This window comes from Lagopus leucura, unplaced genomic scaffold (assembly GCF_019238085.1).
Source record: "Lagopus leucura isolate 7727_CA_CO unplaced genomic scaffold, USGS_WTPT01 Super-Scaffold_100009, whole genome shotgun sequence".
NCBI classification, from domain to species: Eukaryota; Metazoa; Chordata; class Aves; order Galliformes; family Phasianidae; genus Lagopus; species Lagopus leucura.
In genome coordinates, this window is record NW_024962266.1 from 10,461,149 (window position 1) to 10,471,631 (window position 10,483).

At 44.6% G+C, this 10,483-nt stretch overlaps 1 protein-coding gene across 2 annotated transcripts; it reads left to right on the forward strand.

Moving 5' to 3' along the window:
• Positions 1 to 3,264: 3,264 nt before the first annotated feature.
• LOC122181518 (pancreatic alpha-amylase) lies at positions 3,265 to 10,483 on the forward strand. 2 transcript variants are annotated; one of them, XM_042874054.1, is made up of 10 exons: positions 3,265 to 3,340; positions 6,717 to 6,863; positions 7,069 to 7,266; positions 7,928 to 8,158; positions 8,594 to 8,727; positions 8,816 to 8,938; positions 9,048 to 9,147; positions 9,312 to 9,433; positions 9,528 to 9,653; positions 10,164 to 10,483. In XM_042874054.1, the coding sequence occupies exons 1-10, from the start codon at positions 3,314 to 3,316 to the stop codon at positions 10,351 to 10,353; spliced, it is 1,398 nt and encodes a 465-aa protein (XP_042729988.1). In that variant the 5' UTR covers positions 3,265 to 3,313; the 3' UTR covers positions 10,354 to 10,483. The 2 variants fall into 2 exon arrangements, with proteins under 2 accessions (XP_042729988.1, XP_042729987.1); XM_042874053.1 differs by lacking the exon at positions 3,265 to 3,340 and adding an exon at positions 6,046 to 6,251.

Consider the following 10,483-nt stretch of genomic DNA (forward strand, 5'->3'; position numbering starts at 1 on the left):
CTTGATCAGGTGGCCTTTAGTATACTCTTATCACCAGCTGGCTTTTATTAGTCCTATCCCTAATTCTAAGCTACAGGCTCTCAACCTGTTCCTGACTGTTTCTCAGAAGGAGCTTTTATCTCTGACATACAAAGCCACTCTCCCACCCTTCCTACCTTGCCTATCCTTTCTAAAGAGCCGATACCCCTCACTGGTGGTATCCCAGTTGTAGGAGCCATCCCACCATCTTTCTGTGATAGCAACAAAGTCATAATTTACCAAGTGCATCACAGTTTCCAAATCTTCCTGCTTATTTCCCGCACTGCATGCAATGGTATAAAAGCACCTCAGCTGGGCTTTCTGTCTTACCACCTTTCTAGGATCCCCCTGCCCTTCTCCATCCCTTTGTACTCCACCTTCCTGACCCATCAAGTTCTGCATGAACTCTTGAACACTCAACCCCCATGAACTTCATTTTGTTCCTTTTCCCCTTCATACCTAGTTTAAAGGCCTTTCAACAAGTCTCTCCAGTTCCTGGGCTAGGATCCTTTTACCCCTTGGAAACAAGCGAGTTCCATCTGCAGCCATTATGCCAGATGCTGAGTAAATTGCCCCATGGTCCAAAAAAAAAAAAAAAAACAAAACTAAAATTCTTGAGTTTCCACCAACCTCTTTGCCATTTATTTATTAGTTGGTTTTTCCTGCTCCTTTCAACATCCTTCCCTGTCACTCAAGGGATAGTAGAAAAAACCACCTGCATGCCCATTCCTTCAGATACCCACCCTAGTCCCCGAGGCTTTTTTTTTTTTTATAGTTCAAGGTTTTGTCAGTAGCTTCATGACTGCTGGCCTGAACTATCAACAAGGGATGATAATCAGAGGAGCAAATCAGACCAGAAAGCTTCCTAGAAATATTCCTGACCTATGCCTCAGGGAGGCAGCACACCTCCATATAGGTAGGGTCAAGACAACATATAGGGCCCTCCATTCCTGTCAGGAGGACGTCACCTACGACAACCACCCTTCCTGCCAGATGGAGGCAGTCTTTAGGCATGGAGTCAACTGCTTCACCCAAAACAACCCTGTGAGCAGACCTCCCACCATACCCTCACTGACAGCTCCAGGGCCTCAAACCTGTTTCACAAAGGCACTTGGGGAGCCAACCAAGCATCCTGAGCACTTGGGGTTGCTCAGGATGGCAGTTACCTACATTACCTAGCCAGGACCTATTTTCACACCTCCTCTTCTCTCAAATTTCCTCACTCTGCTCAGCAATGGCAGGGCATCCATTACTGTCTTCCAATTATCACCCCAGTGTCTTTCTTGCAGAGATTACACAAGTCTATCCCCTACTCACACACTCTGATACTCCTTACCTTCTTAACATCCTTCTCGAGTTCCACCACCATAAGAGTAGGTCACCCACCTCCTCACACAGGCAGAATCCCTGCCCCTATTCTCCAGCAGCAGTAGACTCAGGTGCTGCAGCAAAAGACTTGAACCTCCACTTCTTTAGGCACAGACTTGTTTCAGTCGCCACCGTCTTTCTCACCAGCCTTTTTCCCTGGTGCAGAGCACGGCGAGATACGCTGCCCGCGAGACGGCCGATAGGCGACCGGTCCGACAGCGGGCAATGACATTACCCCGCCCTGCTCGCCGCACTCCCTAGCGGCAGCTTTTATACACGCAGGGGGTGGCTCGCCGCTGCTCCTGGCTCCGCCCCTTCGGTGTCAGATCGCCGCTGCCACGCGGGGAGCAGCGGTGTCTGGCAGCCGCTCGCTGGCCGGGCTACCCGTCAAGCAGCCGAGGCGGTTCCCTGTTGCGGTGCGGAATGCGTCCGCTCCGTGCCGCGTTCCTCCCCAAAAACAAACAAGCAGATAAAAAAGCAACAACAACAGGCTCCATATGTTATTCTCCAAACACAGTATCGGTATTTTAAGCGCTCACAGAGCGGCTCCCTAACTCCACGCTCTGCGCCAAAATCAGCTGTAGTACTCACTGAGCTGCGGCAGCGATGTTGTCTCCTGCTGAAATCCCTGAACTCCAGAATATCCTGCAGCACGGTCTGTGGCCCGTGGCTGGGCTAAGATCCTTTTGGGTGAGAAATTGGATTTTTTCATTCTTTCCTATCCAAATCTGAGGTCGCCTTGCAATACTGTAAATATTCAGAGTAGCCACGTGGAAACAAAGTCTATAGCAGCAAGGTAGTGAGGGGAGAAGACAAAAATCACATTTGCTTAAAAAGAACTGCAGTTTCTGGCATTTTTGATGAGTAGAAGGGAGTGGGGAGAATTCAGTCTACAGGCATTTTACTGTGTAAAATAAATTGGTATTCCGTAAAAATTATTGACTTTGTTAAGATAAAGGTGAATTAAAAGTCCATTTGTCTGTTAAATCATTCAGGCACCTTCCACACAGGTGGTTAGAACTCAGTAAAGATACAAGTCATTATTTCACATATTTTAAGGAAAATATGCATGCACAAAAATCGTGACTATATCTGATCATTCTGATCTGAATTCCAATTATTTTTGTTTTTTTCTTTTCATACCAATTTCTGCTTGATCTTAATGACGTTTTTGGATATAGAATAAATATGTGACTGTACCACTGATTATCCCTGAAATCACAGAATCACAAAATCATAGGGGTTGAGAAGGACCTCTGCAGATCACAGATGTCCAGTCCTCCTGCTAAAACAGGTTGCCTACAGTAGGTCACACAGAAAGTATCTAGACAGCTTTTGAATATCTCCAGAGAAGGAGACTTCGCAAATCCTCCTGGACAGGTTGTTCCAGTGCTCCATCACCCTCAATGTTAAAAAAAAAAAAAATAAAAAAAAAATTAAATGGAGAAGTATAGAATTGAAGAAGAGTAACAAGGTAGAGAAAGTAAATGTAAAAAAAAGGAAACAAAAAAAGAATTTTCACATTTCACTCCGTCTGCTTGTAAAACAAATGTCTCTCAGTGGATATCCCCTTCTCATCTCGTTGGCATGAAGGCTGAAGATGGGAACCAGGATGCTGTATCACAGCCCCGTGGGTGAACGCTGAGCTGTAACGTCAACAAAGAACAACGTCACGTCCAAATGGACCAGCCGACACAACCAGGGTAGCATCGTGCACAGCACCCAATTTTCCTGGGCTCCCTTAACAAGAGCAGCTGATTTCACAAGCTGCAAGAAAGAGCTAGTTGACGGAACCGAGAGGCTCGTGTTCAGTCAGTTCATACGCATGCTCCTTCACATGCCCACGTGAAACATGGGGAAGATTCATGACTTATATGTGCCTACAGTACTGTGAAGCACAGGTGCATTTCCGGAAGATAAGTCTCTGATGTACACCACTGCACTCATTAGTAAGGTGACTAAGTGTTCAACCTGAGATAAACTACTCCCTTTCCTTGGTTTTACTCTAATCTTTATACAGCAAGTTTAAAAAAAAAAAAAAAAAAAAAAAAAAAAAAAAAAAAGAATTCAAAATGCTGCCACCTAATTTGTCCCCAGGATTTTCAATGTCTCCACTTCCAATATGACATCTGCCACCACTGAAAGTCCAGACAGAGCGTGGAACAGCCATTCAAAAAGATTTACGCAAGGCGTCTTCCCAGCCTGAGTGTTGGGGTTGTGCTGTGCCCAGCAAAACCCTACAGCTGCAAGGAGAGAAGGACTTGCAGGGTGCCTTCAGCATAAGATATGGTCTTTCCACTGGCCATTTATACTTCTGCAAGATGACAAAGTTCCTACTGCAGCTGACAGTTTTCACAGAGATGAAAGCTATCAGTTACTGTTTGTCTAGCTAGCTGAGTATCTTGCTTTTCCTGAATTGCCACATGACTGCAGATATAATACACTCTCACAATGTTCGTATCTTATCATAGTCCAGGTACTAGTGAGCAGTACACTCAAATTTGAGTTTGTATTCTTTCCAGTCATATAAATAAAGTTAAGCTATCAAAAGATACGCAAAATACGACACATGGACCTTGATGAGGAGACTCTGTAAAAGGAATAGAAAGGAATTAGAAGGCAATTGGAAGTCTCATAACTGTCAGAGGGGGAATAAATTCACCAGCATTCAGAGGCAGCTAGCTCTCAGGATTCATCGGAGCTTGAACTCGGGTACCTGGTCAGCCGGTCTAGTCAATAGGAATTGTTTCACAGTGTACCATGGGATTTCTTCAACAGCTGAATCACTTGCCATTACCTCAGTACAACTCAAATGGAATGGTGTTGTAAAAATTGACCTCAGACATTTAGTCAGTCTTGGTAATGTTTAGTCACGATGGATTTGTTCTAACTTGTCAATCAGAAAGTGTAATCAGCTGCATTTCCTTGCTCCTAGAAAGTGGGCAAGGTCATATGTGGAGCCAGTGTATAGTTTTGAAAAATGGAACTGAGAGTTGTGTTACCTGTGATATTGAAATCCTTACTCCCTCTTGCTCCCATCTAAAACTGTGCCAATACTGACAGTAGACACCAATGAACCACCCCCCCCGTCCCCAAACCGAAGTTCCCACCAATCAGCAAGTGTCAAATACATCACTGCTGTTAATCAAAATAAAGGTGGTGTTTTTTTTGTTTTTGTTTTTGTTTTGTTATTGTTATTATTTTTTTTTTCTTATGTCGGGTTTTTTCTTTTTTTTTTCTTTGTTTTCTTTCTTTTTTTTTTAATGGAAAAAGAGACCTTTGATAAGATTTGTGATACAAAAATGAACAGGTGGCCAAATGAGCCCCACTTCTATACTTCTTCCCATAATATGAACTCTGGAGAAGAGAGGGATGTATCTGAAACACATTCAATGACATGGCTCGTTTCAGAGAAAAACATACTCCAGGCAGTTCAGGAACAAACTGAAATTAGAATACTTTTCTCCTGGAGTGGCTGCGCTTCTTTGTGGACTTTGTATTTTTCTCACAGTTATTCTCCAAGCTTCTGGTCTTAGAATTCAGAGTGTTGTTCTACCAATGGCCTCACTCTAGTCTATTCCTGGCACATTGTATGGAGACCTTTATGTTAAACATCAGTTCCCAAAGATTAACTGGTACCATGTCACAAGCAAAATCTGCAAGGTTTCTGGAGCAGGAAATTTTGGTAAACGCGAAAAGGGGAACAGAACCATTCAGCATTTCAGTTCCGTTTTATGGCAGACAACAAAGACTCATCTGCAGTACCTCTTTACACACAATACTGGTTTCCTTATCTGACTCAGACAAATCATTGGTAATTTAAAATAACATGAAAACTTAAGCAGATTCTCTGTTGGAAATACTTGACACTGATCACTTTAAGGTAGAGAAACATTTAGCGTGTGTGGTTGTGTGTTGAAAAACTGATTAAGAGTTCATAGCAAGCATGGGACAATAACAGTAAAAGAACAGAAGCCTGGTTTCTAACTAACGGTGAGATTCAGACCTCAAAGTCTCACAGCATGATGTGTGATATATTTGCTGTTGGCTGACAGCGGCTGATCTGGTGCACAAGTTTGAGCTCGGATTAATCCTGAGAGCTAGATGTCTCTGGCTGCTGGCAAATTCCCTCCCTCTCTTAGAACTATGAGACTGTCACTAGTCCTCTCCCTTCTTATTCCCCTTCCTCTTCCCTTTGTTTTGTCTGTGCTTTTCCCTTCTCTTTCCTCCCCTTTCTCCTTCCCTTGGCCCTATCCCTTTTCCTTCCCCTCTCCCTGCCCTTTCACAATCCCTTCACCTTTTTGTCAGTGTGCCTTCCTCTTTTCCTTTTCCCTTCCCTTTCCCTTCCCTTTCCATCTTCTGGAATCCCTTCTTCAAGCTCCAAGTGTCACATTTTGAATAATGTAGAACTATCTTAGTTTACATTATTGGAAATAATATAATCCTAAATTTGGATGCTTTGTTCAGAGACTGCTTGGTATATGATAAGGTATAAACACTGGGAGAAGGCACATTATCTTCAGCTGTGGGGCAGTTCAAGATAAAACAAATGGGAATATGGATACCCTGTTAGCTAGACAAACAATAACCGATAGCATTCATCTCTGTGAAATCTGTCAGCTGCAGTAGGAACTTTATCATTTTGCAGGAGTATAAATGGCCAGCAGAAAGACCATCAGCCTTAAGCTGAAGGCACCATGCAAGTCCTTCTCCTCCTCGCAGCTGTAGGGCTTTGCTGGGCACAGTATGACCCCAACACTCAGACTGGGAGGACGTCTATCGTGCATCTCTTTGAATGGCGCTGGGAAGATATTGCTCTGGAGTGCGAACGCTATTTAGCTCCTTATGGATTTGGAGGAGTTCAGGTATGTAGTTTCCTGCCCACAGGCAGTAAAATTGCTTTGCAGCATTTGCTTAACAATCCAAATAGCCAGAATTGCAGACAATGAGTTCCAAGTAACTTTCTTGTTCAAAGCAGGGATGGGAGATCCTGCCAGCCTGGTATGAGTGTGTGTTTAGCTGCAGATCACCTGCAAGAGGGCTTACTTTTCTCTGATACGTTCGCTTACAAAGCTAAGTTTTTCTCTTCTACCAAGTCAAGTACACAGACATACAGAGTTTCGGCCGTCCAAAGGATGTCACATATCCAGGCAATCCATGATAACAAAGGAGAATTTCCTAGATGCCAGTCTACAAGACTTACATTTTGCAGACCTGAACTGTCTTATGGAAATGACAGACTAATCTCAGCACTGAGCACACCTTATTGCACTTAAAACGTGAAATGGGAACTACAGATTTCTGACTGAGGTACGTCCTTTCACCCACAGGTTTCTCCTCCAAATGAAAACATTGTCATTACTAATCCGAACCGGCCTTGGTGGGAAAGGTACCAGCCCATCAGCTACAAGATCTGCAGTCGATCAGGCACTGAAGATGAATTCAGAGACATGGTGACCAGATGCAACAACGTTGGAGTAAGTGCCTTGAAAACGCATAGCCGATATGCTAAGAAGGGCGGTTTCTGTGGAGCAAAGTTGCCGCTCCTATTCTCGAAGGAGGGTTAAATGGAGAGTAAGGGGAGGTGGATGAAAGGTCACGCTGACAGCGGTGCGGTAAAGCTCCGGCTGATGCTTCAACAGCATCACAGCACAGACTGAATCGCAATCGCTCCTTTTCCAGGTTCGCATTTATGTGGATGCTGTTGTCAATCACATGTGCGGATCTATGGGTGGCACAGGCACCCACTCAACGTGCGGGAGCTATTTCGACACCGGGACTAGAGATTTTCCCGCGGTGCCATACTCTGCCTGGGATTTCAACGACGGCAAATGTCAGACCGCCAGTGGAGACATTGAAAATTATGGGGACATCTATCAGGTAACTTCTGTTGATTTCGATTTTGATATTTTTTCTTGTTTAAATCTTGTTGTGTACAGTAAAGCCAAAGAAAGGGAGTAGTTTATCTCGGGTTGAATGCTTAGTCCCCTTACTAGTGAATACAGTGGTGTACATCATAGGCTTCTCTTCCGGTAACGCACCTGTGCTGCCCAGTACTGTAGGCACTGAGAAGTCACAAACCCTACCCATGTTTCACGTGGGCATGTGAAGGAGCATGCGTCTGAACCAACTGAGCCCAAGCCTCTCAGTTTTGCCAGCGGGCACTTTCTTAGGACTTTGGAAATCAACTACCCTTGTTAAGGGAGCCCAGGAAAATTGGGAGCTGTGCACGATGCTGCCCTGGTTGTGTCGGTCGGTCTGTTTGGACGTGACGTGGGTGATGGTTCTTTGTCAAGTTCACAGCTCAGCGTTCACCCATGGGGCTGTGATACAGCATCCTGGTTCCCATCTTCAGCCTTCATGTCAACAAATGAGGAGGGGATATCCGCAGAGAGACATTTGTTTTACAAGCAGACGGAGTGAAATGTGAAAATTCTATTTTTGTTTCCTATTTTTCTCTTCCTTTTTACTCTTCTTCAATTCTGTTCTTTTCCTCCATTTTGATCTTTTTTTTCTTCCTTTTCTGTGTTTAATTACCCAGGTCCGGGATTGTAAGTTGACTAGCCTTCTTGATCTGGCTCTGGAGAAGGACTATGTACGCTCAACAATTGCAGAGTACATGAATCACCTCATTGATATGGGTGTAGCAGGGTTCCGGATCGATGCTGCCAAGCATATGTGGCCTGGGGACATAAGTGCGTTTCTGGCCAAATTGCACAATCTAAACACTCAGTGGTTTTCAGAAGGAACAAAACCCTTTATTTTCCAAGAGGTAATTTCCGTTTTTTTTTTTTTTTCCTTTTTGCCTGTTTGTCTGCCACGTATTGTGTTTACTTTCTTTTTTATTATACCCCTTCTGAGGAACGGAAGTAGTGATGTGCGCTTGTTCTTACAAACCAGGAAAGATTGTCAGTGCAGTGGGTCACGGGCACCTGCCTTTCAGAACTGCAAAGCATCTTGAAATCTTCATGGGGATTAGTCTAACAAGGAGGTGGTACGCTGCAGTTTAGGACAACAGTGAAGCCCCACATTTCCACATGATTTCATCACATATAATTAATCCAAATTTGGTTGATACGCTTGGCAGAAATGAATGTGCTCGTCAATACATTTTTCTTGATTTAATGCTACACATAATGGTGAGAGCTGTGCACTGCATTACTGATTCATTCTGTTAAAACACAAGTGACACTTTTTCCCATGCCAGGTAATTGACTTGGGAGGAGAGCCAATCACAGGCAGTCAATACTTTGAAAATGGCCGAGTGACAGAGTTCAAGTACGGTGCAAAACTGGGGACGGTGATCCGCAAGTGGGATGGAGAGAAGATGGCCTACTTAAAGTAAGGGCGAACGTCCGAGTGACCGATGTGAGATAAGCTGGATGCGTGACATGAGGGGGGAGAATCAAGTCCTTGTGTTTTTCTCTAGGAACTGGGGAGAAGGCTGGGGCTTTGTGCCTTCTGACAGAGCCCTGGTCTTTGTGGATAACCACGACAACCAGCGGGGGCACGGGGCAGGCGGAGCTTCCATTCTTACCTTCTGGGATTCCAGGTGAGGAATGGCGGTGTCTGGATGATAACGCTTACTATTCTCTTTTTTGGTCTGTCGCTTCTTTGGCATCGGTTCTTTTCCATGTTCTGTTACATTTTCTGTCCAACAGGCTTTATAAAATGGCAGTTGGTTTCATGCTCGCTCATCCGTACGGGTTCACGCGGGTGATGTCAAGTTATCGTTGGCCAAGATATTTTGAGAACGGAGAGGTGAGTTTGTAGCGCTGAAGATTTTGGCGTGTCAAACGTAAATGATTTCTCTGTCCTGTGCTGGATCTGCCAGATGGACTTTGGAAGCCGAATTTATCTTCTCTCTCGGGATACTCTCTGTACATTTTCCAGTAAGCTCTTTAAAAAGTTTTTTTTCGTTTAAGGATGTCAACGACTGGGTTGGACCACCAAGTAACTCGGATGGATCGACAAAGTCCGTGACAATCAATGCTGACACTACCTGTGGCAACGACTGGGTCTGTGAACATCGCTGGCGACAAATAAGGTGGGAGGAAAACGTAGGAAAAGCAGTGACTCTTGGGTCACGCGCCTCGTGGCCGTAGAAGTCCTGCAGCTACAGCTCTTGTTTGCATTTTCAGGAACATGGTTGTCTTCCGTAACGTGGTAGACGGTCAGCCTTTCTCAAACTGGTGGGACAACGATAGCAATCAAGTAGCTTTTGGTCGTGGCAACAAAGGCTTCATTGTCTTTAATAATGACGACTGGTGAGTGATTTCCGGGACAGCTACGTATGAGTTCACAGTAGAGAAGACGAGGCTGTGAGCAGGATACAGCCCGGGGGTCTAAGCATCAGCAGCTTAAGTTCTGGTGGTTATGGGCAGAGAGGGTAGTTTATCACTTCCCTCATCTGGCCCTAGCCAATCTAGTCGTGCCAATGCAACCGTAATGGTGTGAATGATCCCAGTTAGGGGGTTAATTACTTCTGTTTGACCGCATGCATCCTGCTGAAGGAGCTGCCTGTATGCTTTGATTTTCTCCTGTCCTTTCCGGACAGCGAGACCAACTGCTACAGCCTGAGCTAGATTCACACGGTTGCGTTCTAGTTGTGAGGGGCTACAAAGGGAGTTTAGAGAAGCAGGGCCCTCAGACTGAGAAATCCCTTGCGATGCGTCATCCTCACAAGTAGCGGAATTGCATCAGGCTCAGCAGTCCTTTGCCTGCTTTGAAATTCCTCTTTTGAAAGCCATGCTTTAAGCAGTGTACTTTTTGCGTAGGTATATGAACATCGATTTGCAAACGGGGCTGCCTGCCGGTACCTACTGCGATGTTATTTCTGGAGATAAGGAAGGCAGTGCGTGTACTGGAAAGCAGGTGTATGTTTCTTCGGATGGAATGGCCAATTTCCAGATTAGTAACACTGACGAAGATCCATTTGTTGCAATTCACGTTGATGCCAAGTTATAACTTCAGTTGCAATATTTTTTCTGTGCTGTTGCTTTGTATGTATACTGATTGTGCTAGTTTTGATTCCCTGATTTTCAAGAATGAATGATTCTCTATGTCTAGCAAATAATAAACTGCTACCAAACTGAAA

Bases quoted from the DNA above. Each gene is read 5' to 3' on its own strand.
- LOC122181518 (XM_042874053.1), top strand. From the start codon at position 6,084: ATGCAAGTCCTTCTCCTCCTCGCAGCTGTAGGGCTTTGCTGGGCACAG. The intron at 6,252-6,716 runs GTATGTAGTTTC...TTTCACCCACAG, and splicing joins ATGGATTTGGAGGAGTTCAG to GTTTCTCCTCCAAATGAAAA. The intron at 7,267-7,927 runs GTAACTTCTGTT...TTAATTACCCAG, and splicing joins ATTATGGGGACATCTATCAG to GTCCGGGATTGTAAGTTGAC.